The 23,245-nt window shown below is 44.2% G+C and overlaps 1 protein-coding gene across 1 annotated transcript; it reads right to left on the bottom strand.

The window, feature by feature from the left end:
- Positions 1-8,254: 8,254 nt before the first annotated feature.
- Positions 8,255-9,190, bottom strand: LOC146619184 (olfactory receptor 52D1-like). The gene has a single exon (XM_085370956.1). The coding sequence runs from the start codon at positions 9,188-9,190 to the stop codon at positions 8,255-8,257; it is 936 nt and encodes a 311-aa protein (XP_085227082.1).
- Positions 9,191-23,245: the final 14,055 nt, after the last annotated feature.

Genomic DNA, 23,245 nt, shown 5'->3' with positions numbered 1-23,245 from the left:
TCGACCATGTGTTTAGGCTGCACGGGATACCCTCGGAGGTCGTCTCAGACAGGGGACCGCAATTTACATCGCAGGTCTGGAGGGCGTTCTGTACATCCCTGGGAGCGAAGCCACGTTTGAGCTCTGGACACCACCCTCAGACTAATGGTCAGACCGAACGCCTCAACCAGGAATTGGAGGCCACTCTCCGCTGCGTCGCTGCCTCCAACCCGGCTTCCTGGTCATCGTTATTGCCGTGGGCGGAGTACGCACACAACTCCCTCACCTCGTCAGCGACGGGTCTCTCGCCTTTTGAGGCCTCTCTCGGCTACCAGCCACCCCTTTTTCCGGAGCGCGAGACCGACCTTGAGGTCCCCTCCGTCCAGCACCATCTGCAACGCTGCCGACGGGTGTGGTCGCGCACCCGCCGGGCCTTGGGCCTGTCCGTCGCCCGCCAGCGCCGCTACGCGGATCGCCGCCGCAAGGCGGCACCTGCCTACGCCCGGGGACAGAAGGTGTGGCTATCCGCCAGAGACATTCCCCTCAGGACGGACTCCCGCAAGTTGGCCCCACGCTTCATCGGTCCTTTTGAGGTGGAGCGGGTGGTTGGCCGCTCCGCGGTCAGGCTAAAGTTGCCCTCCTCGTTACGGGTCCACCCGACCTTCCACGTCTCCCAAGTCAAGCCGGTTGTTGTGAGTCCGTTGTGCCCGCCTCCTGCTGCCCCGCCGCCCGCCCGGCTCATCGGTGGGCATCCTGCCTTCACGGTCCGCCGCATCCTGGATGTACGCCGCCGGGGAAGGGGCAGGCAGTTCCTGGTCGACTGGGAGGGGTACGGGCCGGAGGAGAGGTCCTGGGTTCCCCGGTCCCGGATTCTCGACCCCGCCTTGCTTTCGGCATTCTACAGAGGCCGGTCGCCGAGAGGCGACCCTTGAGGGGGGGGTGGTGTCATGGTCTGGTTGGGCACCTGCAGGTCTCAGACAGCGGCTCCTCCTCCTTTAGGCGGAGTCCGGTTGCCCCTCCCTGGCTGACCACCTGTGAGCAATCGTGCCAGCGGTATATCAGACCTGCGCTCTCAACCACTCATCGCCTGAGTATCTGCTATTCCCATGTTAGTTCAGTGGAGCATCCTAAAACCTTGTCTTAACGCCGTGTGATGACTGACCTGTCTTTTCTTATCCTCAGCGATAGCACCCGGAGTGGAGATCTTGTTCCCCTCGCTCCCGTCCTCCTGGACCTGGGCCGCCAGCTGCTCACACAACGTGGCCTGCCGACCCACTGCTCACCTGCCTGCCTCCCCACGCCTCGACCGCTTCCGGGTTTTCCGCTCCACCTGTCCCCTCCATCTGAAACCAAGTAAGGCAATTCAATTCAACTGCGGAGGATTATTGGTTGTCTGCTGGATCCCTCTGATCGTGATCTCCTCTTGTTCCAGTGCCCCGGCCCCTACCTAGTCCTGTTTCTACCTCCCCGCTGTCCCCGCTGTTCAGCCGTCTCCTAGAGGTGTCTAGGTCGCCCTCATTTTCACAGACGAATCCTACGCGCCACTAGTGTGGTGGCGTCGCTTTGTGTTTCACCTTTGTTTTCCCTGTGGGCGGAAATAAATCATTTGTTTTCTGTCACCTCGCTTCCGGGTTGGTTTCTGCGCCTGTGTCCATCCCTGTTCCCTCGTGCCGTTGAGCCGTGACACTGCTGTGAAAACTTTTGGGTTTAGGGATTAATATAGTTGCCATGGTTTCCTTTCTTATCTTATTTGTTGTGTGTGATCAGAACAATTCTGGAGAAGATGGGCCTGCAGGGAAAAGTCACCCCCTTGCAGGCCAGAAGACATGAGATAACTTTAAAGAATACAAAGTATGTATGTGTGTTATCAAGAAGATAATTCTTAAGAATACAAGTTAATAAATGTGCAATTACTAAGAGTTGTTGTGGTGTTTTTATTTTCCTGCTGTCATTTTTGATTTCATCTGCCTTTAGGATTGCAAGTATCCAGGCTCAGGAGAGGGGGTCAGTGGGAAGCCCACTGCTGCTACTTGGCCCTTGTTTGCCCTCATGGATGAGGTGATAGGACAGATGCCTTCCACTAAGCCTCTTGTCCTAATGTCCGCTCTCCCTGAGGACACTCCAGGGCCAAGCACAGCAGTGGGTGACCAAAACAGCAGTGATGATGAAGCGAGTCAGCCACCTGCGACAGGGAGAAAGAGGAAAAGAGACAGGGATGATGAGCTGCTAGACCTCATCAGAGAGGACACGAGGCAGCAAAGAGAGGCTGAGGAGAGGAGAGCAGGGAGAGGATGGACAGACAGTTTTCACTTCTAGAAAGATTAGTTCCCAAATGAGTTATGTATTGAGAAATTTATTTATTTGAATATATTTGTTACATTGTTATATGTGTTGCATTAGTTTAAAGGTTTTATGTTATTAATAAATTGATTCAAACAAACAGTAATTGTCACTGAACTCAATTTGATTTACAGGCATTTTTAACATGTATGAACATAACGCTAACCTTGAACAATATTACTTGGATATTTATTTGATAGCAATAAAGTAAATAACAATAACAATTAAACAAGAATATTTCAAATACACAGTATGTAAAGATGGAAAAACAATATTTTCAGTTGTTCACACAGGATTAACCTGAGTGACCTGTTCCTGGACCGTTTCTTGAACAACTGTAATAGATTACAGGAAGTCTCTGGCAGTGTTGCTGAATCTGCCCGAGCAAGATCAGACATGGATGGGGTGCTGCAACTGAGATATGCGGTTTGTCTTTTCTGGTTGGCGAGTGGAGAATCACACAGGGTGGTCTGCAAAGAGAGCTTTAGGATGCTTCCTCCCACTGTCCACTGCATCGTCCATCCACAGGGTTTGCAGGGCTGGCTCAATCAACGGCTGCCACACCACTAAGACCAGAAATATGCAAGCAGGAGATGGTGGATGCTATATTATTAGTATAGTACTTGTAACTCTGTAGCAGACAACAGTTTGATGTAAAAAAACAAACAAAAGATTAGATTCTATACGTTTCAAAGATATTTAGTTTATATATTTTATATGATACAGTACATATGTAAGAATGACCGATGTTGAGGCAAAAAATTATCGTCTGCCAAAAACTGATTTCCGGTTTTTGCCCTAAACTGATTGCTCATATTTAACCTGCCTGCTATGAATAACTTGTTGGTCTATAATACGTGAAACATATGTCAAATGTATCCCTCATTAATGATATCAAGTCACTTTGAGCCACCAGCAACATTCCTGTAACAAGGTAGAAGCTGCAATCAGTTTTTGGCAGTGACTTTTATATATCCTTTATTTATCCAGTTCACAAACAATCTTGTTGACATTAGAAATTTATTATAACAAAAATAAATAAATAAATAAATAAATAAATAAATAAATAAATAAATAAATTATTTTTTAAGAGTAATCTGGTCAAGATGACAGCAGACAGTGCAACAAATATATCAATTGCGCCTACATTATAGCCAGAGTTATAAAGATACTTGAACAACAGGTAATTATTGTATATATAAAACTCCTTTGTAAACCATGTTCACCGAAGTCTATTTACCAACATACATAAAGATATTACACATATTACACACAGAAACTTTGGAAATCAGTTTTGGCAGGCGAACACTTTTTTGGCACAACGCTGGCAATAATAGACTATAGCTGTGTTCCAAAACGTCAGCTGCATCCTTCGGCAGACCCGGCCTTCGCGGTCTACGTGGGCCGGGTCCTTCAAAAACCGAGAGGGCCGGAAGTGCGAGGCTGTGAAATGGGACGGTCTAGCCTTCAGATTAGCGTCACCGCTGTGTCGGTGGAGTTTAATAAACTTGGCCGTCCGCTCCTTGCTATCTAAAATATAACAGGAGACTGGCATAAATTCTCGACCGTCTCACACTTCTGTTTAATCAGTTTTCTGTTTAACGTTTATTCAGCCGTGTGAAAATCCCGGAGGAACCCACCCGATGGATTAATAAAGTTTTATTTAATATAATAATCTAATAACTTTGATCTCAGCCAAACCGATTTACTCCGGAACAAATAAAACACCGAAAAAGGAAAACAATTACATTTTTAAGTTATCCGAGTGACTTATAGATCATGTTTAACCTGAGTAGCGAAAAAGCGGGGGTCTGAAAACGATGAAGCCGGGAGTCCGCTGCTCTCGCCAGCTGGAGTGACCATTGTACCCCCCGGCTTGCTATCGAGCGGGTGGGTAACAGACGTCTCCGAAAACGTCGGCACACTTTTGCAAATATGCGATGTCTTGATAAACCAAGCAGATATTTGAAGTTTACACAGCTACTTTCTCGCCTGAAAATATGTTAAAAGTTTATTTTGTGACCCAGAAAGATTAATAAGAGTAATTTTAAAACTTAGTAGCGGCCGCCATTGTTGGCAGCTGAAATTTGGCTGGCCCGCGCTATGAATTCTGGGATATGGTGGGCCACGAAGGACACACCCGACCCATCCTTCAAATTCGGGGAAATGAAGGACGCATTTGTCGGGCGCATTTGAAGGAGTCGACGAATTGGGACAGCCTTCGTCGCCTGGCTGTGACGTAATCGGCCTTCAAATGCGGCCTCCGGAGGATGCAGCCGACGTTTTGGGACACAGCTTATGTGCACGTTAGCATATGCTACTTCCGGTGCGGAAACTCCTGTGGGGAGCTTTGTTTCCGGTGTCCTACTCACGCCTTGTTTACGGTCCAAAACAAGTTAAGCAAATGAATGAATCAAGCGGCGATTTACATTTCTATAGATGTCTTGGGCATTTACCCAATATATCTGTAAATGATGTTCATCGACTTGTCGATATTTTTTCCCCAAAAAAGGGGAAAGCTGTTGTCAAATGTTGTTAGATTCCCATTCATTTCCTATGGTGGTCTGGCTTTTAACCGGGAACACCACAGATGTAACAAAGTTGATTAAAACACTCAAAATTCAATAAAAGAGGTGCTCATCACTTTTATATGTTCAAGTGCATAATATGGAGGATGTAGTAAGGCCTCAAGGCAATCGGATGTAAAACACAATATTTATGAATTTTTAAATTTGTAAATCGGTCAGATTTGACCCGACCATGACAGGAAGGCTAGTTACCTCATAACAGAACTTCCTCATCCACACATTATTTATTTGTTGCTTTAGTGAATATTACAGAATAGTAAAAATGGAAATTAAAGAATTTTCTATGAAATGTTTCTTTATAATAGGAAGTGACTATGTAGATACTCTTTGTCTTAGTCTTAGTCTAGCCATGATATCAAGGTGTGCATTATCAGGTTTTACCACAATGTGGAGACAAAGTATATGTGACTGAGGTCATAAATAACAGGAACATTTTCAGATCTGCTTAAGCATATTTTGTCATAATTTTGAACAAGTCTGGGTTTTTTTTGTAGTTAAGTCTGTGAGTTTTCTTAAGGTAATGAGAATGTAATACACAATGTTTCTGTAGTACAAATTGTATTTAATTATTATTTATTGATAGATTTAATATCAAGCAGCCTAAAAGTATTAAACTCATGGAAAACATAATTATTCTTAAACAAAATCACATTTATTTGCCAAGTGTGTTCAAACATTTAAGAAGCTAGAGTTGAGTAACAAGTGTAATTCTACAAAAATTGAGGATAGCAGTTGATAAAATAAGCAATAGTGAAATGGAATATTGAACTGTAATTTGTGTGTGTGTGTGTGTGTGTGTATGTGTGTGTGTGTTTAATCAGACCATACTAGATGTAATGTCCTGTGAGACATTTAATGTGCCTTCAAAGACACTAGAGGGCTGCAGATTACACAAAATGAAAGAGAGATGTACACTGCTGAATGAAATGAAGTCCATACAGTTTCAGTTTTAATGTCGATATGAATTCAGATTGTATTGCTGGCGCCCTCTGGTGTAGTCAGACTATATTCTATATTGTCCAGCAATATGAAGAAGTAATTTTAATCTGCGATGTATACAACAGTTACAGACATCACTCTTAATTTTATGTGTATTTATGTTTAATGTTTTAAGCACTGAACCACACATTTCTTAGACTTCACATTATGTACAGATCAGGTTTAGACAATCACAATAAATTTACACTGATTTCAATTTCCTTTGGAATGACTTCATAAATGCCTTAAAATACAATGCAGAATTCAAGTTAGTTAATATCGAAACGACACACACAGCTGACCTATAGAACACCAAAAACTAAGTTTGCTTTTTATTCTAGACTTTAAGTACTATAATATTGGAATAAGAGCATAAAGATTAGACTTTTTAATTAAAGTCTACTCTTTCTGAGTCTTAAATACATTTCCCTATTCTCCTATTTTATACAAGTAGTATCATTACCCTGCAGTTATGTATAAGATAAATGGTGATATTTTGGTGCTAAACATGAAAATGCTCAATGAGTAAATTTGATCTTTTTAATACTGTAAAAGGGAATAGTTCTTATGTATTGTATTGTATTGTATTGTATTGTATCTTTATTTGTTTCAGACATATAAAACAAAAAACAATATATACACACTACATATATTTTCATTTACAGATACGAATATATATGTAGATATACACACACACACGTATGTGTTCAGATAAACAAAAAATATATAATGAAATAAAACAAAATCGTCTGACATAATGTAACAATGTTTGGTCTGAAAAGGAGTAGGAAGAAGTATGAACATACTTATTAATTCCTACCCCTGCTCAACATCTTATTGATCCCACATAATTCACCTAATTCCCATCATCACATACTCCACACGATACACGAGGAGAACCTATATAAACTTGGCTACCGTGATTGATATAATTTGGATATAATTTGATATTTTTATACATACAATGGGTGATCATCTTTATCGGTATCATATTCTTCCAAAATCAGTTTTCGAAGTATTTTCATGAACTTACTAATTCCTGAGCATTGCTGTAGATCTATAGTAAAACTATTCCACAGTTTTACCCCATAAATAGTGACACAAAAGGTTTTAACCTTTGACCGTGCTTTAAGAATCCTTAGATTCAATTTCCCCCTCAATTCATAGTCTCCTTCTCTGTCATAGAACATCCTCTGTATATTTCCTGGTAACATATTGTATCTGGCCTTGTACATAATTTTTGCAGTTTTATATTTTATAAGATCCATAAACTTCAGTATTTTTAATTTCAAAAACATGATGTTAGTATGGTCTCTAAATCCTGCTTTATTAATCATCCTGATTGCTTTTTTTTAAATTTTACATATTGGTTGAAGTGCAGTTTTATATGTGTTTCCCCAAATTTCCACACAGTATTCCAAATATGGCAATATAAGTGAACAATAAAGTACCCGGAGTGATTTGGAAGGCAAAAAATATTTAACTTTACTTAGTACGGAGATGCTTCTTGACAGTTTGGCTTGTATATGCTTTATGTGAGGTTTCCAGCAGATTTTGTTATCTATTATCACACCCAGAAATTTTGTATCCGAAACTTGCTCTATTTCAACATTGTTTACTAATAATTTTGCTCCTGCATCTTTTTTACAATTTCCGAATAACATAAATGTAGTTTTTTCCAAATTTAATGAGCGCTTTATAGAACATGCCTCATTCACCCATTCATACAAGCACTTTTTGCATCATGCCGAAGGATATCTGGCAAGTAGACTACAATAATAATAATAATAATAATAATAATAATAATAATAATAATTTAATTACACATATTACAATAGTAAATACTCGTTTGATGATAATCAGTGCATAAAAGCAGTATCTTATCTGCAGGGCAACACCTGTTTAAGTTACATTATTTGACAACATAATTCTAAAACCAAATCAGAAATGATCATTATCAATGATTATAATTATTCCAACTGCTGTAGTACCTACTAAACAGTGTTTGTTTATTTATTTAGAAAATTGTCATACAACATAAGAAAGCAAAAACATTGTAATTAACTTCAAGTATGCGTTTATTTTTTTATACAATGGTATAATGACAAACATTAATGATAAAGTAACAATGCACACTAAAAAAATATTACCTTCAGTCTTTAATCAGATGTTAATTGCTTGTGTTGTTGTTTTCAAAAATTGTTTGATTTCAGAAATTTTAATGTGCACTGCTTTTGGGTTAGGGTTAGAAAAGGACGTGACCGAGTAAACAATAACATACAATATAATTTCACATAACAGGAGGACAATGAAGGTGAAAAATGTCCAATGTTTCAGCATGTTACATCAGATTCTTTTGAAAGAGTGCATTAAGATGAAAACATCCTATTCTTTAAAAAGTTCAACACCTTTTCTCGAATTTCCTTTGTTTTCAAACCATAGATGATTGGATTCAGTGTTGGGGGAAAAATTAAAGTTGACAAACCCATAAATCTTCTGAAATGGGGTGAAACATTATTTAGTCTATATGATATGATGGTGAAAAGACCAAGACACTCCAACAAGAGAAAAACAATCAGATGTGTAGCACATGTCTGCAGAGCTTTGGCTTTTGTATCTGATCGTTTAGATCTAAAGCAAGTTATGAGGATCCAGAGATATGTGTAGAAAACAATTCCATTAGCCACTAATTGTGAAAGAGCAACTATCAAAAGGCCATAGATATTGTTAATAGTTGTGTCAGCACAGACCAAAGTCAACAGAGATGGATTATCACAGTAAACGTGAGTCATTTCAGATCGACAACGAGGCAAGCGCAAAAGTAAGAAAAAAAGCACAGCAATTAAAACTAAACAACTCATCCATACAATGGTGATTATTCTCATGATATGGGCATTAGTCATCACAGTACTGTACTGCAGTGGGTAACATATGGCAATGTATCTATCATATGCCATTGCACTCAGATTGAACACAGTGCCTGCTGCATAGATATGGATAAAGAAAGCTTGAGCAACGCAAGCTGAGTATTGCATTATCCCACTGTTCTTCAGTATTTCTTTGATGAGCTGTGGAAAGAGAGCTGATGAACCTATAAGGTCATACATAGGAAGGTTCAGCAGAATTAGGTACATTGGCTGATGCAGAGATTTATTCAGCACAATGGTGAGGATTAGAGTAAGGTTGCAAAAAAGTATGATCATGTAACTCAGAGTTGCAAAAAGAAATGCAGGCAAAACACTCTCAGAGGAGAGATTAAAGACATTAATCTGTAAAAAAGAGGATGTGTTGTATTGGTTGTTCATTTCTTAGCTTTTGCTACTTATAAAACTCAGAAATCAATCATCACTTCATTGTTTATTAGGGAGAAAATATTTATGCATTTCAATTTAGCAATCACACCAATGAACATAACAACAAAAAAATCATAAAAAGAGGAAAAAACATTGAATGTTATGATTACATTTTATTCATAAACTGTAATCATGATAACTTCATGCTGGACAACTGAGTCCATGTACACTGCGGTTAAGCATTACACAGTGTATATATTATGCATTTATGATAACATGTTATAATATTTTTGCCTGTAGTCTGGAATTCAAATACTCAAAGGCAATAGAGCAAAAAAGCATTAATTCACTTCAATGCACAATAAAGATTATATCTAAACCACATACACACAAAGCAGTCATCTTTATTGACTTATGTTAGTGCTGCCTGTGACTACCCGGTAAAACATTCAAGGCTTTATAGGTGTGATTTTGAACAGCAGGCAGATCTCTGGAGTATTGGGTGTTATCTTAAAGCTCATCTTTAGATTGTTAGTTGTGACTTAAGCACTGCTTCACAGGGTTTGTGAAGAATCAAAAATGTATTATCATCTCACTAAGGACATGCACAAACGTGCACGTGGAAATCAGACATAATCGCTCTAATTGAACATTGCAAAAAACAGTATGAACAGTGAAATGTTGGAATATTTTTAATATAGAGCTAATGAAGTGGATAGGACTTGATAACAATTTGTATAGACACTATAGGGTCAGCAATGGCAACTTCAGTAATATTCCCAGTTGCCCATTTAATTGCAGTACTTGTAAACCTGTCAAAAACAAAATAAATAATTATCTCCAAAAGTTGATTGACGCTACGTCCAGATGAACAGAATCAACTTTTGGAGATTTACTTACCTGGATGATTGAGCATGCATCAAAATAAATCCCCAATGTTAAATTATTGAAGGTATTTCAGCACCAAAAGATGAGCTTTTACCTTTTCTTTTCTTTTCCAGGGGACCACTGACCACACAGAAACTTGTGGATGAATGGTGATAAAACTGGTAATTATTTATGAGTATTATGTTGTCATCCTATTATTCAGAAAAATATCCAATTAGGTCAAATAGCCTGATATATATAGCCCAGTATCACACAAAAGACAGGGGGTCATTTGATCCTGTTTTTTGTTTTGTTTTGTCCAGTGTGCATTAGTAAATATCTGTCTAAAATATTCTATTGAAAATGATTATGATGGGGAAATTAAATAATAATAATAATAATAATAATAATAAGCAAGAATTATATTGTCAGGGCTTGTATCGTGTGTGGATGCGAGGAAAAGAGGACCCAAACGCTGGACTCAGATAGGTGAAAGCTAGAGTTTATTATGATGAGCAGATAAACAGGACATGAAACGGAGGACTGACTGAACTGAAATAGCTGACTAACCTGGCTGGACTGGAAACAGGTATGGCGTAGACAACATCAATGACACGACAAGGACCGAAGGGAACATATACACGTGGAAGCTCCTGTCAGGCATCATAGTGGCTAAGATGAACAGGCACATGGGTCAATACGTGAGCGGGGCACAGAAAGGGATGGGCAAGAATACCAGAGGCGCAAAACACCAGCTACTGGCAGACCAAGCAGTCAGCCGAGACTGCAGGACCAGACTGACCAACCTGTGCACTGCCTGGATTGATTACAAGAAGGCCTATGACTCAATGCCCCACACCTGGATCCTGGAATGCCTAGAACTATATAAGATCAACAGGACCCTGAGAGCCTTCATCAGGAACTCAATGGGGATGTGGCGGACAACACTGGAGGCCAACCTCAAGCCCATAGCACAAGTCACTATCAAGTGCGGGATCTACCAAGGAGATGCTCTGTCCCCACCAGGGTTTTACTAGTTTTGCAATTTTCATTAGTTTTTATTTTTATTTATTTTTTACTTCAGATTTTCAATTTTATATCAGTTTTAATTAGTATTTACCAATTGTTTGCCAATTTAGTTTAGTTTTTATTTTTTTGAAAATCTGAGTTTCAGTTTAGTTTTGATTAGTTTCAGTTAGTTTTAGTTGTGTTTGCAATAATTAAGTGTAACAAAATCCCAGTTTCATCATATCAGTCATTCTCTTCTGCTTATCCTTGGGTATGTTGCTATTCCAGCTACCATACCCTGCACCCTGGACAGGTCGCCTGTCTGTCGCAGGGCTAACACGCAGAGACAGACAACTCACATTCCCACCTATGGGTTCTTTAAATAAATAAATAAATAAGGGCAGATGAACAACCATTGATACCAGGCAACTATAAAATGTATATCTTGGCCCCAATGAGACTATTAACTCTTGCAGCACCGGGTGTTCATAATTTTGGTTCAAGTGAATTGATAAACTTTTTGAAGGCAATTGACTCACACAGTTATGTAGATATCCCAGTCCTGTTGTCTCAGGATGCATCACGCTGCCTTGCCTGGGGTTAGCGTCTGTTTCTGGGGATGAGGGTTGAGTGTGCTCCCTTACCTTCTCAAGGTAAGCTAGGTTAGCCTTCTTGTGTGAGCTTTTCAAGTGCACTTTGTGGGATTTTTTTCCCTTTAGAAATGTCCCTCATAATTTGTCTCTTTCCACTACAAGACACTTGCTTTATCCAAAACACAGTCATATTCAAAGTAATCCCAAATTGGACTCTGGTGCTTTCTCCTCACTTTTCCTGACATGATTCTGCGCGTGGACAGAGCAGTAACACAGACGACTCGACTAACGTACTTGCCACCTGCTGGCATAATTAGACAGCAAGAAAAAAATCTGAAAACTAAACTTCATTTTAACCCTTGACTATTGTATGACATACACACATCTACGAAAACTAAACACATTTTTGCTATAAATTCAGTTAATTTTAGTTAGTTTTGTGAACATTCATTACAGTTTTAGTTAGTTTTCCTTTTTTTGTTTTTATTTTTATTTCCGTTAACGAAAATGTTTTTTCACTTCTAGTTTTTGTTATTTCGTTAGTTTTCGTTAACGGTAATAACCTTGGTCCCCACTACTGTTCTGCATAGGCCTTAACCCCCTCAGTGAGATAATTGACAAGACTGGCTATGGATACAGACTACGGAATGGAGCAGTTGTCAGCCACCTCCTGTACATGGATGACATCAAGCTGTATGCCAAGAGTGAATGAGAGATCAATTCATTGATCCACACCACCAGGATATACAGCAATGATATCGGAATGTCGTTCGAGCTGGAGAAGTGTAGTCGGATGGTAACAAAGAGAGGGAAGGTAGTCAGAATGGAGGGGATCAAACTACCAGAAGGCAACATTGCAGACATAGAGGACAGTTACAAGTACCTGGGGATCCCGCAGACGAATGGGAACCATGAAGAGGCCGCTAGGGTCAGGCAAGTCCTGAGGAGTCAGCTGAACGGTAAGAACAAGATCCGGGCGATCAACACGTACGCCCTGGCCATGATCAGGTACCCTGCTGGGGTAATAGGCTGGCAAAAGGAGGAGATAGAAGCCACTGACATAAAGACAAGAAAGCTCCTTACCATGCATGTAGGGTTTCACCCCAAGTCCAGCACCCTGAGGCTGTATGCTAAGCGGAAGGAAGGGGGCCGGGGACTGGTGAGTGTCAGCACCACAGTCCAGGATGAGACAAGGAACATCCAAGAATACATCACGAAGATGGCCCCAACTGACAGCGTGCTCAGTGAATACCTCAGGCAGCAGAAACCCAAGAAAGTGGAGGAAGGCGAGGAACCATCATGGAAGGACAGGCCCTGCACGGTATGTACCACCGCTAGATAGAGGAGGTGGCTGATATCCAGAAATCCTACCAGTGGCTGGACAAAGTTGGACTGAAAGACAGCAGAGAGGCACTAATCATGGCAGCACAAGAACAAGCTCTGAGTACAAGATCCATAGAGGCTGGGGTCTATCACACCAGGCAAGACCCCAGGTGCAGGCTGTGTAAAGATGCCCCAGAGACAATCCAGCACATAACAGCAGGGTTCAAGATGCTAGCAGGCAGAGCATACATGGAACGCCATAACCAAGTGGCCGGCATAGTGTACAGAAACATCTGTGCTGAATATGGCCTGGAAGTGCTGAGGTCAAAATGGGAGACGGCCCCAAGGATGGTGGAGAATGACCGAGCTAAGATCCTGTGGGACTTCCAGATGCAGCCGGACAAAATGGTGGTGGCTAACCAACCGGACATAGTGGTGGTAGACAAACATGAGAAGACGGCCGTAGTGATCGATGTAGTGGTTCCGAATGACAGAAACATCAGGAAGAAGGAACACGAGAAGCTGGAGAAATACCAAGGGCTCAGAGAAGAGCTCGAGAGGATGTGGAGGGTGAAGGTGACGGTGGTCCCAGTGGTAATTGGAGCACTAGGTGCAGTGACTCCCAAGCTAGGCGAGTGGCTCCAGCAGATCCCAGGAACAACATCGGAAACATCTGTCCAGAAGAGCGCAGTCCTGGGAACAGCTAAGATACTGCGTAGGACCATCAAGCTCCCAGGCCTCTGGTAGATAACCCGAGCTTGAAGGATAGACCGCCCGCAGGGGTGAGTGGGGATTTATATATATTTTTATATAATGACTAATTGCAGAGAGGTGTATCAGATGCCACCTCTCTGGGGACATCTCAGGCCCTCCAAGGTATGGAGGCCTATCTACCCCCACCACTTCCCTTGCAAGCTGCAGACGCCCTCAGACATCGGTGTGTTGGTGGGTCTTTGTGTCAGGGGATGGGCGTCCAGGTATACACCGGCTCACTCCTTGGTGACTGCTTATCGGGGCCTGGAGCCTGGGGCTCGCTCGGGCCACTTCGGGGGTGGGGTGCCCTCGGCCTCTCAGCCTGGGGCTCGGTCACTGTGGCGCAGCTGGCTGCCGACGGAGCTCCCGCGCAAGTCACTGCAACCCCCCATGGCTTATGCTCCGCGGCTGCTGAGTGACCCCTTATCTGGGACTCCCCTAAGCTCTTTCTGGGATAGTGGCGCGGCTGCCCCTCTGTTGGTCTTCCTTGGTCTCTTGTGTTCTGGGGGCCTCTGGATGTCTGGAGTTTTGATCTCCTCCATACCTGCTTCATACCCTGGAGGACGGGGCTGTGGCCCCCCCACACCCTCTAGCAGATCATTACATGAAGGAACCTTTTAAAAAAAACAAGCGCGTCCATGCTCACAGGTGTACACACGGGTGATCACACCCACAAACTACACCCTTTTTGGCTCCTACCTCAAAGCACACTGTGCGCTGTTGATCTTATGTGCTGCACAATAATGTTTAATATTTAGTATTTACTGTCATATTCCCATTTATCATTGTGATGTTGTTTATTCTATTACTCTTGTTCTCTTCTGCTTGTTTTCTTTTTTCTTTCTCAGCAGGTGATCCAGGTGATTGATATATGCATTTTTTTTTCTCTGCCCATTCTGTTGGTTTTTGTTTTTTGCCCTTCTCCCCCGTCCCTCTTCTCAGCTGTTTCTCTTTCCCTCCTTCTTTTTCCCCTTCTTTCCCCCAGTCAAGTCTGTCTCGTATTCAACAAGTGAAAATAAAATACACAATAAAAGGTGAATCAAATGGACCATTATGGCAAGGCTGGGATGGTCAATTTGGTAAAGTAAATCCGTTGGGCATCTTTGTTTGCCTTTAGACAACAATTCTGATGGCAAAAGAGCCAAACGGGACAGGCCAAAAAAAAAAAAAAAGAAAAAAAGAAAAAAGAAGGATACATTTTCAGTGCCTGACAAAATTGTATTTGCTCCATTTTGCAACGTGAAGAATCAGCCAACATGAGTGAGCCAACTGATGAAAGAAAGAGAATCTAATTTTCTAAATTTCTTTTTTTCAGGACTTAAAAAATTAAAAAGTACCTCCTGAAAAAAAAAATTTAAAAAAAAAAGCAGTGAAGTTGGCGCTCGAGAAATGGAAAGAGGGGGCTGAACATCCTTTTACCATCTGGACAGACCATAAAAAGTTTACCTATTTAAGAACGGCTAAGAAAATTAATGTCTGTCAAGCCAGTCTATAGTCTTTGTTTTTGCTCACTTCAAATGATCAGTCTTTTGCCATCCAGATTCTAGGAAGTTCAAGCTAGATACCTATGGAAATTGTTTCTGATAGAGGTCCACAGTGTACTTCTCAGTTCTGGAAAGCCTTCGACTCAGCACTTGGAGAAAAGGTCAGCCTCAGCTCCGGTTATCATCCACAAACCAATGGCCAAACCGAGCATCTCAAATAGAAACTGCAATCAGCTCTCTGCTGTGTCACCACGCAAAACCACCAATATGGTCTACACATCTTCCCTGGGCATACACACAAAACACACTAACCCCATCTGCAACTGGTCTCTCACGCTTTGAAGACACCTCTGTTTCCGTAAGCCAAGACTCACCTTCTCCCTCCACATCATCTGCAACAATGTTGATACATCTGGACCAAGAAGGCGCTATTCAGATCAAGCAATCTTCAGTTCTGCTGTGCAGACAGCCTAAGGACACCTGCTCCCAGGAACCAGCCTGGGCAAAGGGTATGGCTTGCTGCTAAAGACAATCCACTGAAATGCCTTTCCCAAAGGCTCGCTCCATGTTACTTTGGACCATACGAGATTGAAGCTATCATCAGTCCTGCGGCAGTTACAGTAAGCTGCAGTACATTCCAGTCCTCTGTGCCCACGTGTGACGGAGTGACCCGTCTCAAGGCAGAGTCCGCTGAGTATGGCACCGCCACCATTAGATCGCCACCATTAGTTCGATTTGGCACCCGGGGCGGCGTATCTTTCTGACGACCGAGTAGAGGAATAAAAGGGGTGAGGAGCAAGTTGTGAGCCGCATCGGGGGTGGCTAGATTTTGGTTCCCACTTACTTGTTAAGGGCGTCGGTCGGGGAGACGTGCGGGGGATCGCCAATCGTGCAGGGTGACGCAAGCCGATGGTATGGGGGTGTGGGGTTTAAATAATGAGTTCACGTGTGTCTGGACCGTCATGAGAATGGCCTCATTACGTGGGCCGTTAATGTGTATATGAAGTCGGGTAGACTTCCGGGAAATAGTTGAGAGCTTGTATTAATGTATATGTTTTGTGAGTGTATAATGAAAAAGAAATTCTGGGGGGAGGGAGACGGGGATTAAAGTTAGAATAAAGAATTGGTGGTGACGCCAAGGGGGGAGGAGACGGGATATAAGAGACGGCGAGCCGGATATGAAGGGGGTGTGTTGTAACATACAGGCTGTGTAGCGCGGAGCTCAGTTTTATGTCTTTGGAACCATCTTTTTATGCACTGGGGAGGCCGTTTCAAATAAAGTATCCACACTAATACCTTACCGACTACGCCTGTGTTTGTCCGGGAGAGGTCTGGAAGGGGACCCCGTGACATATGGTGTCAGAAGTGGGATGGCTAGTCGGAAGAGGAAAACGCGCCTCCCAGCGAAGCGCACAGGGCTGCGGTCCCAGCAGCATGAGCTTCCGGGGGAGAAGACAGCAGAGGAGCTGGCGTGGGACACAGTGCCGGCGTCGTCTTCTTCAGCAGAGGAGGAGGAGATTTCCGGCAGGATTGGTCCGGAGTTGCCTACAACCTCGACCGCAGCACGTGATGGAGAACTGATTGCGATGATGAGGGACTTCCTGGCGGGACAGCAAAGGAGAGAGACGGTGTTATTGGCTGAACTCAGGGGGCTGAGGACCGTTCCCTCTCCTAATGCGCTGTTGCCGGCGGATTCAGCTAGTCAGCAGAGCTCAGGGCAAGTGTTAGCGGGAGCTAGCACTACGGCCGCTACGGCTACACCGAGCACGGTAACAGCGAGTAGCCCCAGGATGGTGCTGCCTACCCCGGCCCAGCAGCGAGAATCCCGGCCGTCGTTACTGGAGGAACCGGCTCGCCAGTCCCTGGCAACGACAAGCAGCCCCGACCAGACGGGCGGAGAGTGGAGGCGATCGGAGGGGCCAAAGATTCCACCGTACCAGATGGGGGAAGATATTGAGAACTATTTGTTGCGCTTTGAGCGGGTGGCCAGAACCTGGAGATGGCCGGAGAATGAATGGGCCTGTCGGCTAGTTCCGTTGCTAGCGGGGAAGGCGTTGGAGGCCTATACCGCAATGGATGAAGAAAGAGCCCACTGTTATGAGGATTTAAAAGCTGCCTTGTTAGTTAAATTTGACATTTCCCCGGAGACGTATCGGCAGCGGTTTCGCTCTAATATTATTCCACCTGGGGAGAGCCCCACCGAGACGTACTACCGGCTGAAAGGACTGTACCGGCGCTGGCTTCGACCAGAGCAGCATACGAAGGACGAGATGGGAGAAGCGATTATTTTGGAGCAGCTAATTCGAGTTCTTCCAGGGGAGGTGAGGACCTGGGTGAGGGAGCATGAGCCCGCGGACGGACTGGCCGCAGCCAAGTTGGTGACGCAGTATTTCAATGCGCGGAGAGGAGCGGCCCCGGTCCGCTCAGCTGGGACGCCACAGCGATCGTCCCCGCAATCCGCGGGTCTGCCGAAGCGGGAGAGTAACCCCGAGCCATCCGGGGCCCCCAAGGTATCCACTCTACGAGGAGCGGGTAAGGACTTTCTTTGTTATTACTGCCAGCAGCCAGGCCATAAAGCCTCGGTGTGCCCCATCCGGAAGGCCAAAGTCACTGGGGCCTGCTATGCACCTCGGCTGGAGGCGGAACCAACAAAGGTCCAGCCAGCTGAGGGGCAACGCTATAAAACTGTAATGGTAAATGGGCAGCGGGTTACTGCTTTGCTGGACACTGGTAGTTTTATGTCATTAATTAAGCAAAGCTTGGTACCAGTGAACTGTGTGGACTATAGTCGACAAGAAGAAGTGTTATGTGTGCATGGTGACAAACATCCCTACCCAAAGGTGGAAATAACAGTGACTATTAATGACCAGCCATATTTATTGTCTGTTGGGGTGGTACAGAATTTGCCGGTAGAGGTTATTCTGGGGATGGATGTGCCTGTGCTTATGGATTTGTTGCAAGAAAAAGAAGAGCGGGACACAGAGACAAAAGGGAGGGAAACGGGGAATGTTCAAATGAAGGCATTAGGCCCAGTGGTCACTAGGGCCCAGGCGAAGGCGGGATGCCAACCCCTGCCAGACTTGGACAGTAGTCTGTGCGAGGGTGGCACGAAAGGGCCGAGAAAATCTCGTCGCCAACGCCGCTTTGAGAAGCAGCTATGGTCCCAGGGACCGGGCAATAAGAACATGAAATGGGATGTACCTGAAAATATTTCTGTGTTGCAAAGGGAGGATAAGACGTTGGAAGTGTTGTTTGCTAATGTGCCTGAAGGGGGAACAGGGAAATGGGGAGGAAAAGAGAAGTTTGTGGTTGAGAAAAATGTGTTGTATGCAGTTGATGGGGACCACCAGCGGCTTGTGATCCCTGCTAGTTGTAGACCTCTCATTCTGCATTTAGCTCATACCCTCCCCTGGGCAGGCCATTTGGGTCGCCAAAAAACCTATTTACGGGTTAGTACGCGTTTCTTTTGGCCGTCAATGTATACGGATGTACAGAAGTACTGTCGTGCATGCCCTGTGTGTCAGAAAACTTGCCCAGCGCGCAAATCGGATCGGGCTCTGCTACAACCCTTGCCGGTCATCTCTATCCCCTTCCGTAGGGTAGCTATGGACATTGTGGGTCCGTTAGTAAAAAGTGGTCGGGGTTATCAGTACATATTGGTGGTGTGTGATTACGCGACCCGTTTCCCAGAGGCGTTTCCGTTGCGAGCGATCACAGCCCCTAATGTTCTGCGCGCACTGATACAGTTGTTTTCTCGGGTGGGGATACCTGATGAGATTTTGACCGACCAAGGGACTAACTTTACGTCGAAGTTAATGCAGCTCTTCCACACTCAGTTAGGCGTTTCGGCCATCAAGACGTCACCGTACCATCCACAGACAGATGGGTTGGTGGAGAGGTTTAATCAGACTCTCAAACGGATGTTACAGAAGTTTGTGTCAGACACGGGAAAAGATTGGGACCAGTGGTTACCCTTTCTTTTGTTCGCGTATAGAGAGGTTCCACAGGCATCCACGGGGTTCTCCCCCTTTGAGTTACTCTATGGGTGGGAGGTACAGGGGCCGCTTGATCTCGTTCGAAAGGGGTGGGAGTCTTCGACCGTGGCTCCAAATGAGAAAGGGGTGGTGCAGTTTGTGCTGGAGATGAGAGAGCGGTTGGAGCGGTACCAGGCCGAGGCCGAAGCCAATCTGCGGGATGCTCAACGAAGCCAGAAGATCTGGTATGACCAACAGGCCCGGCAACGTGAGTTTCAGCCCGGACAAAAGGTGCTGTTACTTCTCCCTTCTTCCAACAGTAAACTGCTGGCGAAATGGCAAGGGCCCTATATCGTGCTTCGCCGAATGGGACCAGTGACGTATGAGATCCATCATCCGGGAAAAAAGAAACCGAAACAAACCTACCATGTGAACCTCCTGAAGGAATGGGTGGAGCAGCCCCGTCCGGCTCCGAGGGAGGCACTGATGGCCAGGGTGGTGCACGGAGGAGGACAGAGTGAACCTGAGCAGGCTACGGATCCAAGGTCTCCGGTATTGACTCATCTGACCTCACAGCAGGCTGCGGAGCTACTGAAAATTCTGCAGGAGACGCCTTCGCTGTGTTCCGTTAACCCAGGTCGGACTACCTTGGTTGAACACGTGATCCGGCTAAAAGAGGGACAGCCCATCCGGCAACGGCCCTATCGGGTTCCGCAACACTTGGTGGAGAAGCTGCGACAGGAGGTGGAGAAGATGCTGGAGCTTGGAGTGATCGAGCCGTCCTGCTCCGAATGGTGCAGCCCGGTGGTCATTATCTTCAAAAAGGATGGCTCTTTACGCATCTGCATCGACTTTCGAAAGCTAAATGCCATCTCCGAGTTTGATGCGTACCCCATGCCGCGAATTGAGGATTTACTGGAGAAGATTGGGGCTGCCCAGTATATCACCACTTTGGACTTGTGCAAAGGCTACTGGCAGGTGCCACTGGAGGAGACGTCGAGGCCGTACACTGCTTTCAGGACCCCTGCCGGGCTCTTCCAGTTTACCGTGATGCCCTTTGGCCTACATGGGGCACCGGCTACCTTCCAAAGGCTGATGGACAAGTTGTTACAGGGCTGTGACGGTTATAGCGCCGCCTACCTGGATGATGTCGTCATCTTCAGCCACACGTGGGAGGAGCATATGCAGCATCTGTCGGAGGTCTTGGGAAGAATTCATAAGGCCGGGCTGACTCTGAACCCCTCGAAGTGTGAATGGGCGCGGCAGGAGACTCGCTACTTGGGCTACCAGGTGGGACGAGGAGAGGTGCGACCGCAGCTGGATAAGGTGGAAGCTATCCAGAATTGTCCTCGGCCTCGCACCAAGAAGGAGGTGCGGGCTTTCCTGGGACTGGTTGGTTGGTACCGAAGGTTTGTGCCCCAGTTTGCAACAATGGCGGCGCCGCTGACGACATTACTGGGGAAGAACCAACGAAATCCGGTCATATGGACCGCAGCATGTGAACAGGCGTTCCAGGGACTGAAAACTTGCCTGTGTTCGACCCCCGTGCTCTGGAGTCCGGACTTTAAGAAACAGTTTTTGGTCCAGGTGGATGCCTCCAAGAGCGGCCTGGGAGCCGTGTTGGTTCAAGGGGACCCGGGCGAGGAGCACCCGATCCTATATCTGAGCCGCAAGCTGCTGCCGCGGGAGACCAATTACTCGACGGTGGAGAAGGAGGCTCTGGCGATTAAGTGGGCGCTGGAGAAACTCCGGTATTACTTACTGGGAAGAGAGTTTGTGTTGGAGACTGATCATCGGGCGCTTACCTGGATCCAGTCCATGAAGGATCATAATAGCCGACTTACACGCTGGTACCTCTCACTGCAACCTTTCAGGTTCGCCATCCGGCACAGACCAGGTACACTCAATGTGGTGGCGGATTACCTCTCTAGGTTGCCGCACATCGCCAACCTCCGGGGGGAAGGGGATGATGTGACGGAGTGACCCGTCTCAAGGCAGAGCCCGCTGAGTATGGCACCGCCACCATTAGATCGCCACCATTAGTTCGATTTGGCACCCGGGGCGGCGTATCTTTCTGACGACCGAGTAGAGGAATAAAAGGGGTGAGGAGCAAGTTGTGAGCCGCATCGGGGGTGGCTAGATTTTGGTTCCCACTTACTTGTTAAGGGCGTCGGTCGGGGAGACGTGCGGGGGATCGCCAATCGTGCAGGGTGACGCAAGCCGATGGTATGGGGGTGTGGGGTTTAAATAATGAGTTCACGTGTGTCTGGACCGTCATGAGAATGGCCTCATTACGTGGGCCGTTAATGTGTATATGAAGTCGGGTAGACTTCCGGGAAATAGTTGAGAGCTTGTATTAATGTATATGTTTTGTGAGTGTATAATGAAAAAGAAATTCTGGGGGAGGGAGACGGGGATTAAAGTTAGAATAAAGAATTGGTGGTGACGCCAAGGGGGGAGGAGACGGGATATAAGAGACGGCGAGCCGGATATGAAGGGGGTGTGTTGTAACATACAGGCTGTGTAGCGCGGAGCTCAGTTTTATGTCTTTGGAACCATCTTTTTATGCACTGGGGAGGCCGTTTCAAATAAAGTATCCACACTAATACCTTACCGACTACGCCTGTGTTTGTCCGGGAGAGGTCTGGAAGGGGACCCCGTGACACCACGACTTGTCAAACAACTTTGTTTACATAAACTTGTAAATCTTATCGCTGTTTCTGTTTGGTGTTTCTGTTTGGTGTTTGCGCTTGAGTTCACTCCCACATACTGGGCTCCAGGCCCCTTTGACAATATTGCTGGTACAGAAAAGGCAGTGTGTTTGTGTTGCCTTGAGTAACACAAAGTGTATAAACAGAAATCTATATTTTGGGTGAAACACAAATTAACAAACTCAGTAATGACCTAAATACCAAACTCTGTTAACAGGCTTTGTCGTCAAATGTGTGATATTTTCTGTTGGGGCCATGACACTGTGCATCAGTGCATCTGTGATCAGTCTTTACAAAATGCTTGATCTGTTTTCTTATTACAGTTTTGTATTTAACTACCCATGACTGCTTCAGTTGTTCTGTATTCCTGTTTAATAAAGAAATTACCAAAGTTTACAGACGTGCTCTGGAAACAAGAACTAAACTATAACTCTGCATTTATAGGAAGTACTTTCAGTAGGTATGCTGTGGTTAACTTAAAATGAAGTAATGTTTTCAGGCTTCTCAATGACTCAACTTTAGAATCAAATCAACCTCAGTGGCATTTTGATAAGCTTACTTTTGTTGCACTCTCAATGAAAATCATAGGGGCTAAAAAAAACAACAAATTTCCCAGGTGTGGGAGTAATAAAGGTTTATCTTATTTCATCGCATCTTATCTTAAAACAAACTTAAATTCTTTTTCCTTATTTCTTGTCTATTTATCATGTTATCATATGGAGTCAACGATGAAATTTCAGGAGTTTTTTATTCTGACACAAGCACAATGATAAAATCGAAAACATGAAAACATAAATACACAAATAAACATGTTACTAATACGAATTCCATAAGAATTAGTAAAAAAAAAAAAAAAAAAACATATATGATTCACATGTTACTAAATGCATTTACTTATTTGCAATATACATTGAATATAAATTCCAATATCATTGAAATCAATATTAGATTAATTTCATAACAGTCACTAGGCAGGAGGTTAAAATAATTATAATGAACATGAGCAGAAGTTCACAATTCTATATTATTCTAAAGTAACTGCATCTGCTAATCTTGTAATTTTTTAAATTATTATTTTATCATTATTTTTGCATAAAGATTATTCTTTAGCTTCATTGGTGGTCTTTGATTTACAAAAAAAGAAAACAAAAACTACAACACAGAGGAGATCAAGAAAAGATTTCTCCGAAGAAACTTAGTATTCAAAGGACTAACTTATGTCAGTTAGATTGTAATTAAATAATTTGATAAAAAGCAATCAAGATTTAATCAGTTTATCAACTGAAACAGAAGTTAACCTACTCTGTAGAATAAAAAAGACATATGTAAACAGCACATTCAATCGGAAAAGTGG

The sequence above is a fragment of the Diplotaxodon limnothrissa genome, linkage group LG14 (assembly GCF_057381915.1).
Source record: "Diplotaxodon limnothrissa isolate DT_005_m linkage group LG14, D_limnothrissa_male_GT1.1, whole genome shotgun sequence".
Classification (NCBI taxonomy): Eukaryota; Metazoa; Chordata; class Actinopteri; order Cichliformes; family Cichlidae; genus Diplotaxodon; species Diplotaxodon limnothrissa.
This window is presented reverse-complemented; position numbering and strand designations above follow the sequence as displayed.

Excerpts from the sequence above, each read along its gene's own strand:
- LOC146619184 (XM_085370956.1), bottom strand. The coding sequence starts at position 9,190 with ATGAACAACCAATACAACACATCCTCTTTTTTACAGATTAATGTCTTT.